Source organism: Macrosteles quadrilineatus, unplaced genomic scaffold (assembly GCF_028750875.1).
Source record: "Macrosteles quadrilineatus isolate MER2022 unplaced genomic scaffold, UCM_ALF_1.0 Scaffold_2__2_contigs__length_208266976, whole genome shotgun sequence".
Lineage (NCBI taxonomy): Eukaryota > Metazoa > Arthropoda > Insecta > Hemiptera > Cicadellidae > Macrosteles > Macrosteles quadrilineatus.
The window spans coordinates 41,177,543-41,195,767 of NW_026542595.1; the positions used below are offsets into that span (position 1 = coordinate 41,177,543).

At 33.5% G+C, this 18,225-nt stretch overlaps 1 protein-coding gene across 1 annotated transcript; it reads right to left on the minus strand.

Moving 5' to 3' along the window:
* Positions 1–414: 414 nt before the first annotated feature.
* LOC128985376 (probable cytochrome P450 6a14) lies at positions 415–17,802 on the minus strand. The gene is made up of 5 exons (XM_054404813.1): positions 17,750–17,802; positions 13,948–14,897; positions 12,881–13,102; positions 5,627–5,878; positions 415–3,253 (listed from the first exon to the last, which is right to left on the minus strand). The coding sequence occupies exons 2-5, from the start codon at positions 14,894–14,896 to the stop codon at positions 3,081–3,083; spliced, it is 1,596 nt and encodes a 531-aa protein (XP_054260788.1). The 5' UTR covers position 14,897; positions 17,750–17,802; the 3' UTR covers positions 415–3,080.
* Positions 17,803–18,225: the final 423 nt, after the last annotated feature.

Below are 18,225 nucleotides of genomic sequence, written 5' to 3' on the forward strand. Positions count from 1 at the left end.
GCATGTAAAATAATGTTCGTGTAAATAATAAATAACAGAAAATTTGACATTGCAGTACTATTTTGATGAATTGTAATTTATTAAGATAATTGTACAATAATTAGAATAGGCAAGGGAAATTTGTGTCCAAATATTAAATAAATACTTTGTTTGGTCAGATATATAACTTTTCGTCATACTGCAGCCAATTGTCTCTAGGGATTAAAAATTTATTTGACTCCCTATTCACATTTTGCTAACTTGAACAATTTGATAGTAAGAAAAAGCATATATCCAACCAAAGCATTTATTGTTTGATTTCATCAATGTAGCTTATTGTTTAGTTCTTGTAGTTTGGATTATAATTGGTCCTCTTCGATTCGAATGTCAGAAGATGGATTATACAGGGAACAAGTTTGTCTCACTTATAGCCAATCAAATCCACAAACATTTATTACCAACAATGTCGATTGATGTGTTTTTTATTACAAATAATTCTAAGAGATGACAATAAAACAAAATATGTTGAAAAAATACATTCAATTAGGATAACTAACAAAAGAGCACAACTGATTTATATTACCATTTCATAAGACTAAAACCGTAGCATTGAGAACCACTGGGGCAAATTCCCTTCACATATAGTACTTTTAGGTCATTTTAAGAAAAAACATAGGCCTACAACTCCAGAGTGGACTTTTTAAAAACGACACCAAAATATCAATCTAAATTAAAGACAATATACGCTAAATAAATAATGCTACGTTTAAGGAAATACCACGGAAATACTCAATGTAGCTTTGAACCACCTCATTTTACCCAAATAATTGATTATGGATTATGTATAGTTTTATTGTTAGTTTCTTAATTGTTTAGTTAATTTTAGGAGAACCTAATAATGACCGTAAAGATCGTTCTTTTTTTTCATTTTACTTATTTCATTTTCAGTTATTGGATTACATCGAAATGATTTGTTATTGAGTTTATGGGCATGTTTTTTTTCTTGTTGCTAAGTGTAAATATAATGGGTTTAGAAGCAATGTGCAATGGCTCCAGTAAAATTATCAAGTATTTTAATATCTTAAGGAATCATTTATAACATTGTTCTAATTTTTACTCCCCCCCCCCTGTACATAGTATATGGAGAAAGTATTGTTTTCGTCAAACATTTTCCAGTTTGAGTTATAAGTGGATATACCCGTTTTGAGTCCAGAGGGACCAAAAAAGTGGGTTTTGAAGTGATATCTGTGTGTGTATGTGTGTACGTGTGTCTGTATGTGCGCAGAGCTACAGACTACACCTATGGTTTGATTTTGATGAAATTTGTTATGTAGGTACTAATCAATTTTGTTGTTGTTATTTTTCCATAAACACTCATAAAATAATGGAAAAACTTTCTCGGAAATGGCTGAGATATAGAAGAGATATGGAAATACAGATTTTGATAAAAATGTATTATGTGGTATTTCTTTAAATTCTGAACAAAATAGTAGAACTCCAATTCCTGTAAAAATTACGGTTTTATAGTTATTGTAACTTATGTAATTTTCCCATTAAAAACCCATAAAATAAGATAAAATTGTATTTTCGAAAAAAACCCGGTTTTGATTGAAATTAGTATGTGATGGTCCTTATAATTCTGAACAACATAGTGCAACATCAGATTTGTGTTCAGCAACCCCAAAAACATAAAATAAGCTATAAAAAACAATTACACCAGAACTTTCCACTTCAAACACCATTTGACTGGGCTAAATTGGCAGTAAGCTAGCGAAGTTACTGAGGGGGCATGTAAAATAATGTTCGTGTAAATAATAAATAACAGAAAATTTGACATTGCAGTACTATTTTGATGAATTGTAATTTATTAAGATAATTGTACAATAATTAGAATTGTAAAAGTTACAGTTCAAAAGTCATTGTAAACTTAACTTATGTTATTTTCCCATAAAACCCATGACAAAATTAAAAAAATTTTTGGGGGGGAACTCCGGGTTTTGATTGAAATTCGTCTGTTATGGTCGTTAAAATTCCAAACAAAATAGTGCAACCCACCCATTCCTGTAAATATTATGGTCCAAAAGTAATTGCAACTTTTTTCTATTTAACCTATTATCCTGTAAAGCAGTATGTAACTGAAGAACGTTTGATAAACAAAGGCATTTTTATTATTTTTTTTTTATTTATTATTAAGTTACTCTCATCGCTTACCTATGATAAATGTTGTTGACGAGCTAATGGGATAAAGTATGTATCAGATTGCTGATGCCGTTTATTAAACATAGTGTTGGAACTATTATACTTTCTAGCATCTATTCCTGTTTCTTATTAATTATTTACCAAGTTTTCTTTGCAATGTTTTTTTTTATCGTAACAGTTTTTCTTCCCTCGTATTAACTTATAATAACTTGATATAGCTCGGCCGCTTAGAAAACGACCTGCGCGCTAATGCTAAACCAATGCTGGAGGAGGTCGTTTTCTAAGTGGCCGAGCTATAGTAGCCTATTTGTCCCTCTGCTTATAAATAACAGGAGCTCTTCAACACCTCTACATCTGGCTAGTTTTGTCAATTCCGCTATTTCATTTTTTAATTTGTCAACTTTGTACATATAGAGTAATTTTTGTTGTTTGTAAATTGTTTAGCTCTATTTTTATGAAAAATAAATTAAATTAATATTTAAATACGTTATATAATGTTAAGATTTATATAACTTATCTTCTACATTAGCTATATACAAAGAAAACCAGTTTTTAATATGCAATAATGTGTTTCAAATATTAATATTCCTCTTTGAAAAATCTGCTATAAAATATAGCTAAAATTATATTTTTACTTATGGTCTAAACGAATGTTTATTCCTCAAACATTATGAACTATTGACATAAATGGTATTATGCCTGATATATATGTTTGAGATTCATCTAGATTGGTAATAAAATTGTCTATTGTTGAATTGAAAGCTACTCCAGTTGTAAAATCAACACTGTGTGATATGCAGGATGAATTCTTTTTTTAATTTTGAGATTCTACTTTTGAACTCTAAAACTAGTTTTGAACTTGAGTCTATATAACTATTACGTCAATGTTAAGAAACATTTCCTCATAAATCAGTTCTCTTTGTGATTCGGAGACTGAAGGGATGTCTGGGTGTGGTGAAGACGATGTGTGGATGGATCTCCAGCTTGTCGGGTGTATCAGGGGTTGGTGACAGTTCGTAGAGGGAGAGTATAGAAGCTAGAGCTACCTTCACTTGCAGCTTGCCAAACCTCATACCTACAAACAAAACCGCTTGAACTAGGAGGACTACCTTTCTTCCGTAAACTCGAAGCTTTGCCCCACAGGACTGCAAAGCTTTCTTGTCATCCTTAAGACAAAGATATATATATATATATACATATGTATATTCATCCAACGGATATAGTATATTTCGTACCTAGGGCTAAAAATGAGGTTTTGCCGGCTCGAGATGGTTTTTAAGTTCGAGACGAGGTAGAGAATTTAAAACGATCGAGAGCTGCAAAACCATTTCGGTCCGTGAACGAACGCTATTTTTCACTACACTTATACCACTATTACCACTTTTCACCCCAATAATAATGCACACTGTCAACAAGTACAACTTTATGGTTATTTGAAGAAATAATTTGAGAAATCAGCAAAAATAATAATAAACAGTTGCTAGGCAGCTGTGACAGTAAAACAATTCTATTGCAATGCTATGGATACTGATTGTGTATTTAATATGCATTCATGTTTTAAGAAAGTAAGCGGGCGGCTGATTTTGCGGCCCTAGGGATGTAAAATCTGCTCGGTCCCCAAAAATGATGATGACTGCTGGCATCCAGCAAAACGTAACTTTTAGCCACCAATTAACGTATATAAAACAGCTAAAAACATCATAGTGTGGTGAAAAATATGTTTAACCTTTTCTAGACTACTATTTAAAAATACAGCTATTTACAAAATTGTAATTTTAGATGATTGTAATTTTACAAATAATCCTTAATAACAAGGTTAATTCCTAAAACATGTAAGATGTTTAAGAAATTACTATTAGCATTAGAGCAGGCATAAGAGCAGGATTGGATTACCATTATAAACGAGCTGTTTGCCCGTCCTACGTACAGGAATGGAGTAGTCAATTAAATCTGAATATAAACCAGAACAACTAGTTTACATGTATTAAGAAAAATCTGGCAGTTTAAATGGGGATTATCATCTTGTAAACAAAAGTCATGTGACCACCTATTTCTTTCGTCTTATAGATACGTTGTAAATTTCAGATCTGATAATTTTACAATAAAATAGCAATAGTGTAATTTGAAAAGCCTTTACGTAAGATTGGCGATCGATTCATACACACTGGTTTTGAGTACAGCGACAGGAGCTACATACAAAACCACCTTCCATTGCATAGTATCACTTACCGTACCTTATCATCCCTCCGTGGCCATTGAAACCTAAAGAGGATTCTGGCCTCCCATTATCTTTTAATCTCCTGCCTCTTCTATTAGATTACAGTCTAGATATGTCTTCCAAATAGTCGTCTACGTACTTTGTAGTAGGCCTACTCCTTGGTATACAAAAGTATTGTCTCTCCACCACGCATAGCCTGCCTATCCGAACATTTTACTTTTGGAAATCACTCCTACATCTGGGTGTATAAACATTTCTCTTATCTCTCTGTTCTTTCGTATCCCAACCTCCATTATCTTAAACTGGTCCGTATATGTTTACCTATTATCAAACCCAGCAACTTATTACAAAAAATAAATAAATAAATAACAATAATGAAGTGCTAAACTAAAATTATGACTTCGACATTCCGTTCCTTTCAAAATTATCTATCTTTCAACACAAAAATCATGAAAATCTGTAAAGTGGTTTATTCAGAATCGTGAAAGACCTTGTTACGTTTTAATATACAGGGTGATCAACTCAAGGAGGCCACCATTGGGATATCCGGTAAGAATTAGAGACAACTTTAAAAGAGGGAACATTCCTTTATTTTTTGTGGCAGTTAAAAATATGAATTTAGTTTTTTTTTAAATTCAGCCGCCATTTCCCAATATTTATATTCCGTATTCCAATTTTATCCTGTTTTCTGATAGAAAATGCAATTTAAAAACTTTTTTATTCTAGACATTTTTTCTATAAACCCACTCGGTTAGGAGTTACAGCCTAAATCAAAATTACATCATGTATATTTTACATCATGTAGTTTCTAAATGAGTAGGTTTATAGCGAAAATTCCAAGAGTAAATAAGTCTCAAAATTGCATCCACATTCTAAAAAGACCATAAAGGGGAACCGCACATTCAGAATAAAAGAACATGTGTAATCAGCCAAGGAGAAGGGACGATGGCGAAAAGATTTCTTTACTTTCTACTTTCAGTACTAGCTCGTTTGGCTGTGACAGGAGCTGGATGGAATCTACGGTCGAACCTCGTTATTGATTACCACACACGTGACAATGTTCCAACCCTCAAAATAAATTCAAGAAAAATCCTGACACAAGCTTAAAATCCTCTGTAGAATGATAAAATGAAGTAAAATCCTAATCAATTAATTGGAATAATGTATTCTTTCTTGAACTAAGCCTCATAAACTATATTAGAGTTAGCCTTAAAATGATCTTACGCTCACCGATACAAATCCTCGGTCCTTCGCCGAAGGGTAGAAAGGCGTAATGGTGTCTGCTATGACAGTTCTCGTCAGTAAAGCGCTCCGGGTCAAACTTGTAGGGATCGGGGAAGATATCAGGATCGTGGTGGAAGCAGTAGGAGGGAATAGTGATGCGGACTCCCTCGTCGATGACTAGATCTGTGCCAGGAAGTTGATAACGCTCCGTGCACACTCTGGTCAGAAAGGGTAGAGACGCATACAGGCGCAGTGTCTCTGTACATTACACAATAATACAGCTCATAGTTAATACAACAAATCCTCACTACAAAGGATTAAGTCATTTTTCATAGTTATTTTTTTAAACTTATTTGAAAACAAGGAGCATAACCAAATTGTATGCACAAATATAATGAGATTTAAATTTATATAAATTACTAGCTGCTGTACCCGTGCTTCGCAACGGGAAGATGTACTATACAAACATACAAACATTTGTTAAGTAAAATTTGTAAACAAAGAGCCACCAAATCTAATAAAAAAGTATGACCTACATTATAAATGTCCTATTGTTCACATTTAAATATACAATATAACTTAATTTTCCATAATCAATAGCATAAATAATCCTACCACATAGTTCTGTTGTAAAAAACGCTAGAAATCAGCTGAATCAGCAAAAACCTAGCTTTTGTTTGTAAAAGAACGTTACTGTCTCTATTAATAAGGCCGCGGCCTTCGATGTGGCAACGCCACGACTCATCCCCACCCTGGTCCAACTCCGGGTATTGCCGCCAACGTTAAAACGTGCAACATTTCGCCAAAACTGCGCTTATTCACGTTTAAAGCTATGAAAATGTAGCCAGTTCAAAAGATTTATTTTTAACACGAAATGCCGCTTACCATTTTTCAGATTTTATTACGAAATACTAATTAATACATGTTTATATAAACGTATATTCACCACTTAATTACAACCCTGAATATATGTTCAAGCGATATACATTTGTAATAAAAACGTAACCATTTTGGAACCTAATGAGTTATGAAAATATAATATACTTTTACAAATAGGCCTAGGTTCCCTTATAATTCTTTTTAATTTTATTATGAACTGGTCGTCTATTGGTCGAAAACTCGACCAAAAATATGTAATTTTCAGACTTATCTACTAACCCACGTTGTAAATTAAACATTTTATTGGAATTTCTTTTATTTGATTTGATATTCTGTTCATTTCTTTGTAATTCTGTCACCAGCATGGCAGCCCATGTAATTTTTTGTCTATTTACATTTATAAAGGGATTCTGCACATCTAAAGGAAAATATCTTTATAATAGTAAGCGTATATTTTCTCTGTGTTGCACACAAGCTGAGAAAAAAGGTTTTAAACACGCTTGCCTATTAATCTATGGGTGATACTATAATTTCAAACTTAGTTTCGAAATATGCAAAGCTGTTATAGGCTATTTTAAAATTTTGTCATTGAATGTCCATGCAGAACTGTACTAAGGTAGAAGAAATATTGCTACACCTCTGACTAAATGCATAGGAAATGTATGCAATACATGTATCTAACAAAAAACCACTAAGTGGTAACACTTTCCCCGCCAAGTCAGCAATCCAAAAAAGATAATAAATCATTACTTTTTCCGCCAAGAAAAACAATGTAATGTATGTAAGTTTGGCAACTTGGCGGCAGACTTTTGCTCGATCACTTTAAAAATACCATAAAACTAGTTTCATTGAGCCAGTATCTCTCCCATTAGTACATTGCTAGGTGAGAGCTTATTTTACAAAACTTGACCTTATTTGTGCCACATTTCATAAAATCATAATAGTGATGGTTTTATATTTACTGATTACCTCGAAATTATTATACTTAGTTGGACTAATTAATTAGAGAAGTTGATTTGTGAAATTATCCACGAACGTAACTTAAATGAAAGAAAAACCAAGCAAAAGTCTGCCGCCAAGTTGCCAAACTTACATACATTACATTGTTTTTCTTGGCGGAAAAAGTAATGATTTATTATCTTTTTTGGATTGCTGACTTGGCGGGGAAAGTGTTACCACTTAGTGGTTTTTTGTTAGATTTTATTTATTTTTGTAGAAAATTAACCGTTCAAATAAAAATACTCTTTTCTCTGAAAAAAAAAATAAATTTTAATGCTAAAGTTGACTGAACTCTCGATCTTCCGGTAGTCTTTGCAGAGGGTACCGGTTTTGTACTCTCATCCTGCACTTTTTCGACATTTTTGGTCTGGCACCACTTCCTGTCTCTCACATAAGGAGCCGAAGAGGAGTCACAACTTGTGTTGTAAAGTGGAAGGTCAGACCTGTACTTCTGCCTTAGTCTGTTGTATTCGAGAATGGCGGATTTCTGAGGCTTCACATCTCTTGGGTTAAAGTTAATAAGATGAAGCCCTTCTAATGAAGTCACTCGTGACAAGGCAACATATGATTGGCCACATGTAAATATGGACTCCCCAATATCAATTATTACGCTATTTAAGCTGAGGCCCTGGCATTTGTGAATTGTAACCGCGTAGGACATCGATATCGGGAATTGCTCTCGATACACAAATGCGTTATCCATCACTTGAAACTTGACGTTTACTCGCTGTAGGTGATGGGTAATGCCACAATCAAAGTTAATTGTCACTGAGTCTACGTCATCAGAATTGTCTGTATTAAACCTCAACCCCGTTACTGTTCCAATGGCGGAGTTAACTAGCCCCACAGTGACGTCAATGTTTCTAAGCAACATAACTTTAGCACCAACCTTAATAGGAATAATTTTCTCCATACCAGCCGTTCTGCTGCAGTCAGAGTTGTAAGAGGACAGTATCTTTTTAACTTTGTTTTGTTGACGAGGTAGACAGTCAACTGAGTCTTTTGCAACCAAGTTAACGACAGGACCACTTATTCTATTGACCATTTCATCATTTATTATGGAGCATTGGTAACCAGTTGAACAAAGACACACAGAATTGTTGGGAAAAGCAGACAAGTAATCTCCTAATAGAGAAAGGTTTTCACAAGCAGTTTTTCCATTAAGATGTATTTTCTTGCTTTCAATTAGACGGATGTCCTCAACGGTCATATTGCCTACTCTGACTTTGCTTAACACATCAGCAAACTTAGAATCTTGAGCTTGTCGCATGTTTGTAGTAAGTTCATCATAAGAGAACTGTTCAGACCAGATGTTAACACAAGACAGAGAGCCAACAAAAGAACTAAGTTTGCTACTGTCAAGTTCAATGAATGGGGAGTCTTCGTGTACTGGTGGAAGTTGTAAAAGGTCTCCAAAGAGCAGTATATGTTTTTTACCAAACCAGCCGTTACTTTGGTCTGAGGTGTTGAATATTTCACACAATCTGAGATTTATGTACATCAATGTTAGATTGGAGACCATGGACACTTCGTCTATTATGAAGAGCACCACATCTTTCAGGTTGGATCTCAACATTTTTAAAACATCATCAGTAAGAGCTTTGTACTTTGGAGTTTTTCCATGCTCAACTGGCAGCTGAAACACTTTGTTGATCGTAGAACCATTGATGTTGTAAGCACTTAGTCCTGTGGGAGCTGATATTGATGTAGAGGCTTGAAGACATTTTTTAGTCCAAGAGCTATTAAAATGTAATTAAAACATAGCCATGGTATCTTACCAAATGGTCCTAAGAAATGTTCTCAATGTTCTTAAACTAGATCTCTTCACTACACATAAACAATGCTGCTCTTTTTGTAAACATGAAAAAGACAACAAACACGTTTTATTTACAGCTGTTAAAATTATTAATACAATGTTAAAAGACTTAGTTAAATAATTTAGCTAGTATCCTAGTATATAATTATATAGAAACATATGTATAAAATGTGATTGCATCTGGTGGCCTACTTAGCACCAATTTATAGTTGACTTAAAATTCGGGCAGATGAATATATTTTATTCTTTGTACTTTATATTTCATTGCTAAGATTTAATTATGATTTAAATGCTTATTGTTGTGAGTTCAATTGTAAATAAAGGTGTTGAAAGTAATAGCCCTCTGTTTTAACGTTTTTAAAGCTTTTACCAACTTAAATAGAATTCAACCTAATATTGAAGTGAATTCCAACATTACTGGCAATGCGTTGGTGTTACATAAGTGTTCTGATAATTAAACCCGTATATCTAAAGACTAGTGTAAATTGAGCCCTTGGGTGACTTTCTACAGCCAGTTTCAACGTCTAGAACTGTGTGCAAAACCTCCCATTTCCCCATTTTTATTTGTCATGAATAAGTAGACATTTTAATACTAACTATGACGATTGCATTCATAAAATCTCAAAACATATTGTAGGCTACGGCAATATTGTCCTAAAAGCTGTTTACTGACTTTCTAAAGCCATATTAATGTATATAATTGTGTCCAACTAACTAACTTTCAATTGCGTAATATTGTTTTATTTGCTGTGCTATTGTCCACAAAGTTGATCTATGTGGAACTTAATACTACTCCTGCTATCGCTTATTAAGTTTAATAAAATCTACATTGATGTGTGTTTAAGACATTGCGTGTTTTAAGGACGAAATGTGCGTTTAAATTTATTTTTCCAGGGTCCAAGGAGGGGGGGCTTTAGCCCCTGTAGCCCCCCCCCCCTTGGAACCGTCACGGGGGGGAATATCTCTTCTCTAAGTAATTTTATATAGTAAGTAGTTCAAATCATTCGGTATACCTGAAAAAAATACTTTATAAAAGTTTTAAAATAATCATCAGCTGTTCCTATAAATTTCTCTAACATTTAAATTTATTGATATTTAATCGCAGCTGGTCCTTCTTTTTATTTTGATTTGTTTTGATTTTAATCCCATGTTATTTAAATGGGCCAAAATCGTACTTTGAGGGCTTGCCAAGGGTTTATGGGTCAACGTACCGACTTGAGACCCTCAAAAGGCACATCTACACGCTAAGGGCTTTCACACAACATAAAGAACATTAAAATTGAGCCAGTGGTTTGGGCTGTAGATCCGTCAACATTTAAGGAGAAGAAGGAGAACACGGAAAATTTGTGAATTTTCAAACTAGTTTTTCTTTGCTCAAACACAACCGTTTTTTAAATTCTTTTTTTTATTTTGTTGAGAATGATTGCCCCTATCCAGTAGATGAACAATTATTTTAATAGCTTTTGTTTCTTCAGAGCTATAGACGAGTAAAAAAGCCACTTTGTCACGTCATGTATATATACACTGCAGCAGCTGTGTACCGCTGGGGGACTTGGCGGGGCGGAACGCTGCCGCGTTCCTTAATAGTAAAATGTACAAAACACAACTGCGCAAGACTTTGAAAACATCTTGCCTATTTAAAATATTTCAAATTATCTGTATCAATAGTGTATTGGTTTTTCATTTTGATAATACATAAGAGGTACAAACACTGTTTGTTCATACTATTACTATTAATATTTTAGTTTTACATTTTTTATCCAATATGTTTTACTTTAGTTTTAATAAAGTAGAAAATGTGTATTTTCTTAATCAGAACGTGGTTCTTGATTAAGTTTAAATTTAGGCTATAGCTCTAATCCACTCATCTTGATGCGGACCTTCTAAAGGGAAGTGAAATAATTGTATATACTCCTCAGTTGTTAATGCTTTTAGGTGGTTATTTTTACATCCCGGCATGATACGCTTATGAGGCATAACACACTGTCACTACGAATACTATATTGTCTCTAATCGTGTAAAACAAACAGGTTAATCACCTGTGATGCGCCGTCTATCTGTGCAAACTAATGGCGGGAGCCGGCTGGACTATGCCTCGGATGCGACGTTGCCAGATTTCGCTCGCCGCGGGGTGAAATGGATAATGAAAAATATTGTACGTAACCCCCTGTATATTGTCAGGTCAGGTGAAATCTTGTACGTTACACGTTACGCAAGAGCGTGTTTACATCACTTAGGTAAATTATGCAACTCGATCCGCTTGTTGCACAATATTCACCTGCGTGATGTAAAATCGCTCTTACTACCCTTGTAAGGTAAATAGCTTTTACCCAATTTGTTTGGATCAGCCGTCTGAAATTTTCAAATTCGCTTTATTTAGCAGTTCTGACTGTTTACATTAAAATGTCAACGCGAAGGTAAACAAATATTGTGAATTTTATCATGCTTCCATGTTTACTTTTGAAAACCTCACCTCAAAACTTTGGACATCCAAGGAGAGTAGCCCGAGAGGAACTCAGGAAAGTGAATAGGCCTATGAGATTCCTAGATATGTGGACCAGCTTTGTGCTTAATTTGGGCTGTTTCGGTTTAGTATTTTTGGCAGCTACACAGACAGACAGACGCCACCTCATTTTTATAATTGTATAGATAGATTGATTAACCAATTCCATACGTCGTATTTTCTATGATTTAATGATAGGGTTCAAGGTTAATTCTCCGCTTGTTTTTGTTTGTTGACTGAAATGTTGTAGAGCATTTCTGCAAAAATGGGTTTGGGTCTTTATATATTTGTAGTTGTTTGCCACGAATTTGATTGAAGATAACAGATTTGTCTCTTCTTAAACTGAACCAACACTAATTACTGATTCTGAGATCTTTGTAATCTAAGTGCATGAAATGTGTTTACAACTTCGCACCTACATTGCATTTAGGTTGTGTAAAATTATCAACTTAATTGTCCAAGTATTTTAGGCTAATTATTTTGAAATAAATTTTTATATGTAACAAATAGAAGCATATTTATTTTAAATACAAAAATTAGGTATTTAAAAAAACACACTTTCAATCAATCAATTAATAAATTATAAACCGGAAAAAGCTGTACCTCTATAAAAAAAAATTCTTAAAAAATTTTGAATTGATTACGAAACATTTACAAAAAACTGCTTTCTAGACAGTAAAAATGTATTAAAAACGTCTTGAGGTAATTCAGTCAAGGTTGTGATTTATATGTAGAATAGATGAATAAAAAAATCTAATGAAGAAGGTCATGTATAACAATTCATCGCTGATTTGGTTGACATTTTTAAAATAAGACTATAAAGTCCTAAAAAAGACGTAATCATTACAAATTTATAAAAATAATATTTTTGGTGGAAAGAGTCCAGAAGTTATGTACCTATATACTGTTAGTCAATAAATACTTTTAATCATTTTTTTGACAACTACAAGTATACATTGATTGCATTTACATTCCTGTAACAACTACCCAAGTAACTATCTATTCATTGTAATAATGTGTATTGTATATGGGACGTAAAAGCATGTGTCAATGACCAACTTACCATTCATTACCATATCCATATAATGCATGTCTTGTATAGATTGATATGTTATTTTGCCATCGTGGTTGGCCAAAACTTCATCAATCTCTCTTCGGAGTTTCTCTTGAACTTCAGGAGCTTTGGCCAACTCGTAAAGACAGAAACTAGTTGTGGACGCAGCTGTTTCAAACCCTGCTGCGAAGAAAACAAATGCCTGGGCAGTCATTTCTTCTAGTGTAAGATCTGCAATGTAACATTTTCTTTTGATATTTTGTATATCATAGTATTTTGCAAGTTCTTAAAAATACAAACATTGCTGACAGTTTGTTCCAATATATGTTTTAAACTAATTATTGTTAAAGTAGGTAGGGAAATATAGGTATACCACCAATTCCAAATACTATAATAACTGTTCTGCCCGAGCTTAGCGACGGGGCAAGAATGCTTCAGATAATAATATGGGTCCCTAATTTTAAGTATACTTTTAAAAACAGTCCACACACTTACACACACACACACACAGACATCACTTCGAACACCACTTTTTGGGTCGAGGGGGACCCAAAACGGAAATATCCACTCAAACTCGAAAATTTTGACGAAAACAATACTTTCTCTATATACTTACTGTATATACTATGGTATAAGGGGAGAAAGTAAAAACTAATCAATTTGTTGTAATGCAAACATCTACAACGAGGATCAAAATACTAACTCAAGTAAACAAAAAACAAACAAACCAAACCTCTGACACATATGCGTGCGGCTTACGGGTTTCTAAAAGTTCGTAATCCTTTTTAACTTTATATATACATACAGTAGATAGATTCCGGCTTAGGGATATGTTTTCTGTTCTATGTTAGTATTATTTTCAAATGTGACATGGATCCTAGGATACTAATCCATTGATTAGGAGTATTATATACATCATGCATTACCATATTTTGTTTTAATATGTGAACTTCAAATCATCGACGCAAAGTTCACTTGAAAGGTAGCAAGTTAACCCTGCCTCGACGTTACCAAAAGGAAAGCTGAAGTCTATGTCTAAATAGTGTTATGGATTTATAATTGTCAAGTATACTTACGGTCCTTCTCTTGGTGTTTTATATCTTGTAAGCTATTTTTCAAAATATTTAAAAACTTGGAAGCATCTTTCATTTCATTTTTGGATTCTTCGTCATGGTCTTCCAAAGATTTATTTTCTTTCACCCTTATTAACAAATCTACAAAATCATTCCTTATGATGTTATTTTTTTTACGATATTCGATAGTGTCTTTCATAACTGTCATAAGGAGAACGGATATTTGAGGGTCAAAAAAATCTATTTTTAATAATCTTGAAATTCTTGGAAAATTTGAATGCATGAGGAACTTAAACAAGTTCATTCTATTTGGAAGAAAAATCTTTTGCCCAACCTTGAAAAAGTCATTGTCATGATCATGAATAGAGTTTACTTCCAATCCAAAAGCACACGTAGCAATTATATCTGTTGTCAATCTTGCGATGAGATCTTTGACTTCAAATTCTCCTTTCTTTAAAATGACATTTTCAATATGATCTTGAAGTTGTTGTGTACATTTTTCCATTAGAATAAACATATTTTTCATTTTCCCAGATGTAAATGTTGGTGTTAGTTTGGTTCTCATATCTTTCCACTCCTGCCCTTCTAATGAGAACAAATGCTTAGAGATGTATTCATGAGTTGTTGGAGTAAAGTTTCTCGCAACAAAATTATGAAAATCTTTTGTGAGAATGTGTTTTACTAAGTCAAGATCTAAGATTAAAAGTGTCGGTTGTCGAAGCGTATGTAAACCGACATATTTCAGTCCCTTCTTCTTGTTTTCCGTATAGTTCTTTGTTAGTAGTGTCCCAGCGTCTGTTTTCCCCTTCATTTGATCCCACATAGTGCCAAACGGAAAAACGGGCTTTATATATTCAACACCCTTCTTTTCCCAATAGTCATATTTCTTTGTAAGATAATAGTATAGAGCAATGAAAATGAGACTCAACGAGAGGACTACTTCCACGATCATCCTGAAAACAAGATAAATCATTAAATAATATACAAACAAGCGTTGATGTTAAAACTAATTAGTTTTAAATACCCTTTCTATACTAATGGTGTTTTACGTATATATTTTCAATACCTATGATTTTCACATCTAAACACTCTACTGCCACAGTAAACCTGTAGACTAAGCAAATTTCACTTCGTTTGTCTAATTGCGTTTTAAAGACATGTTTCCTGAACAAGTAATTTGTATTGCCCATTTAAATAAATTAGATCTAACTAGTACATTTGCTACTATGGGAAATCAAAACACCCCCGCCGCAGCAAACCTGCAGACTAAGTGAATTTCCATTTACCTGGCTGGATTTATACTAAAATATCCCCTTAAAATTGTAAGATTGATTTCCTATTCAAATTTTAATGAGTACTTAGGTTTGCTGCTACAAGAAAGGAATGAGGTGTGTTATTTTTTTATATGTTGTTAGCTTAGTATGAAATAAACAAAATTGCCAAATTTGTTTAAAATGTATCCACAAACAAGCAAACTACCACAGATTATTTATTCTCCCATAGAATAACATGGCAATTTTCAATTTACAATTTTTAAATTATCTCCGTAAACGTTAGGCACAACGCTTCAATATACAAAGTTATTTCTTTTCTTTTAAAGCTCTTCGAAATGGTTTGGAAAGAAATTGTAAAATTTGATGTTATGACTCTAAAGTCACAAATAGAAAAAAAATTTTTACCCTATAAAACCGTAAACCCCCGTTCCCGTAGTCCTATCATGCTGGTTCTCGAACACGTTCGATTGTACCAAATTTCATCAAAATCTGCCCATTTTTGCTCGAGTTATCGCGCTAACGGACAAACATATTTTATATGAATTTGAACGGATTGTGTTTTTGCGTCTGGGGACCTCAAAAGGAAAAAGTAAATCGGTCCCGGGTCTAGAACGTACCACGAGACCTACGGTAATAGTTTGTTTCCTATATGGGAAATTCGCCAAAAGTATTTTTGGTAAAATATCAATAGTATTGGATGAAATAAATAATTTGCCAAATTAGATTAATATATAGTATTATGAAGGAAAGGTCTGTATGTGTGTATTTTTGTAAATACTGAACCGACTGGGGTTTTTTTAGGGAGAGGAGGTAAAAATGCTTTTACCCACACAGGTAGAACCCCTTTTTTGCACACAGAATACGCTGGACGAAATGTGACATACAGGTCCAATTGTCCTCACCCTCCATCATCGTCGGAATGACCGTGACAACTGTCCTATTGGGCTTAAATTTTAAAAATAAAGCTACAGCTGCAAGGATTTGTATTAACTATTCCTGCTTCGACATTGCCCCCAAGGATTTTCAAAGTTCTGAGGTGATAGTTATAAAAGTAAATATTGATTGGTCTCCATGAAAACAACGAGCAAACTCATAATTTTTACGTTTCCTTTGACATTTCTATGTAAACAAACAGAAATAGAACTGCCAGGTCTCTACAAAGATCAATTTTGACGGGATTATTTTGTAAACAAAAACTCCTACTCGTGTGTGTTTTCAACCGATTCTAATGTTTGGTTTTATACAAATAACCACATAGACTAAATAATTAACGATTCAATATTAAATGCAAAACTTCTGCTTTGTTTTTATTTCAAAACATATGTTATAGATTTATCCTAAACTTTCTTTATTTTTTAAATTTTAGATTTATTGTAGTGTTTAATCAATATTGTTTATGAAGTGGAATAACCTCAACGGCTACTCTTGGAAAACAACCTAGGAATAAAGATGGAATAGGTTCGTACAGGAAATATATATTTGTTAATTATTAAGTAAGTACTATGACAAGTTCCAATGGGAAGAAAAACAATGTTGTTTAGAGATTTTAAACAGGCACTGTTTGTTGCTCTCAAAAGAGTTAGGAGGGTGTCGATGATTAGGCCTAATTTGATAGAATATGAAACGTAAACATATCGCACTTTAAGAGGTAGGGTATACCACCACATAAACTTACACTAATTGTAGTTTTTGTTTGTTGATCAGAAAACAATCTAGGGTTAAGTTTTGTCAATGGGATGCCTTTACTTTACACTAATGTTGTTGAACCTTAACAAAAGGAGTATAAACTTAGAAATATAAACTGGGTAGGGATGCCTATTTAGCGGGTTTGGCCAAGAACTAAGCTTACCTCAACACACCTTTATTTGCCTTTTCATATTTGATGAAGACAATTTCCTAAATTCCAATCAGAGAAGTCTTTTTTTATCACCATTAACCACGAGACCAAAGCTACCGCAATAAACCACTATTTATTCACAAACAATTATATGTTTGCTGCCTTTAGAAGAGTTAAACCTATGTAGTGATTCGAATGATTTATTGATTTAATGAAAATAACATTATCAAAAACAAACAACAAACTTTTTTTACACAAAAGATATGGTGTACAGGGGGATTCTGACACATAGATTATATATTTCTTAGTTTGTTTCACTATTAGAATTATTTGTTTTATATTATTGAGCTTTTTAGGGACTTATGTCCCTACAATCCACTAGTTTAAATTATTATACTAAACAAATGTAAGGGTTAAATCTATACAATATAATACAAACAGACAAGAATCTTTTAAAGGCAAGTGGAAAGAATAGTAGACACCTTACGTGATTCTTCCTGTATACATACATGCAAATATATTATTTTAAACGAAGTTTTCGCGACCTGGCAGTGATCAAAAACTGTTGCAATGTATTTAGATGTAGGTTTAGGTTATTGCGGCAAGGTGTTAAAAATCATATCCCGTTACAAAAAGTGATACAATGAGTAACCAGGTGAATCAGCGATCTGAGTATACACAAATGTTTACTTACTTGTCAGATGTTCCGGTCCTTGATCTTGGCGAGTAGACAGGTGACTGTTGAGTTTGGAGTTGTAGTCATCTGACAGCGGCAGCTTGCAGCTCTTACATCACCTCCCCTCCACGCCGTCTACAATCTTCGGCAACCTACATCTGTTATTACCACAAGGCCAAGGCCAGACGATCCTCCTCTTCAGCAAGGCCACTCTTGTTTTGGACAAGAATTGCGAAGAGCTTCATGTTTAAAGCTTTTAGGTTATTCTTAGCGTTCTGTAAGGTTGTTACTACAATATAGTGGTTACTTTCAACATTTTCTTTAATATTAGGACAAGAAGGTTTGGTTGGAAAATAATTAGTACAATAAACATTTTTATACTTCTTTATTTTATAGATTTATAATTTATTACATGTGGATTCATCATCCCTTAAAATCTTACTACGTTTACAATTTTTATTCGTAACATAGTTATCGTTGCTTTCATCCTCTTT

Bases quoted from the DNA above. Each gene is read 5' to 3' on its own strand.
- LOC128985376 (XM_054404813.1), bottom strand. From the start codon at position 14,896: ATGATCGTGGAAGTAGTCCTCTCGTTGAGTCTCATTTTCATTGCTCTA. The intron at 5,879-12,880 runs GTAAGTTGGTCA...TGTAATGTACAG, and splicing joins TATGGATATGGTAATGAATG to AGACACTGCGCCTGTATGCG. The intron at 3,254-5,626 runs GTGAGCGTAAGA...TTTTGTTTGTAG, and splicing joins AGGACCGAGGATTTGTATCG to GTATGAGGTTTGGCAAGCTG.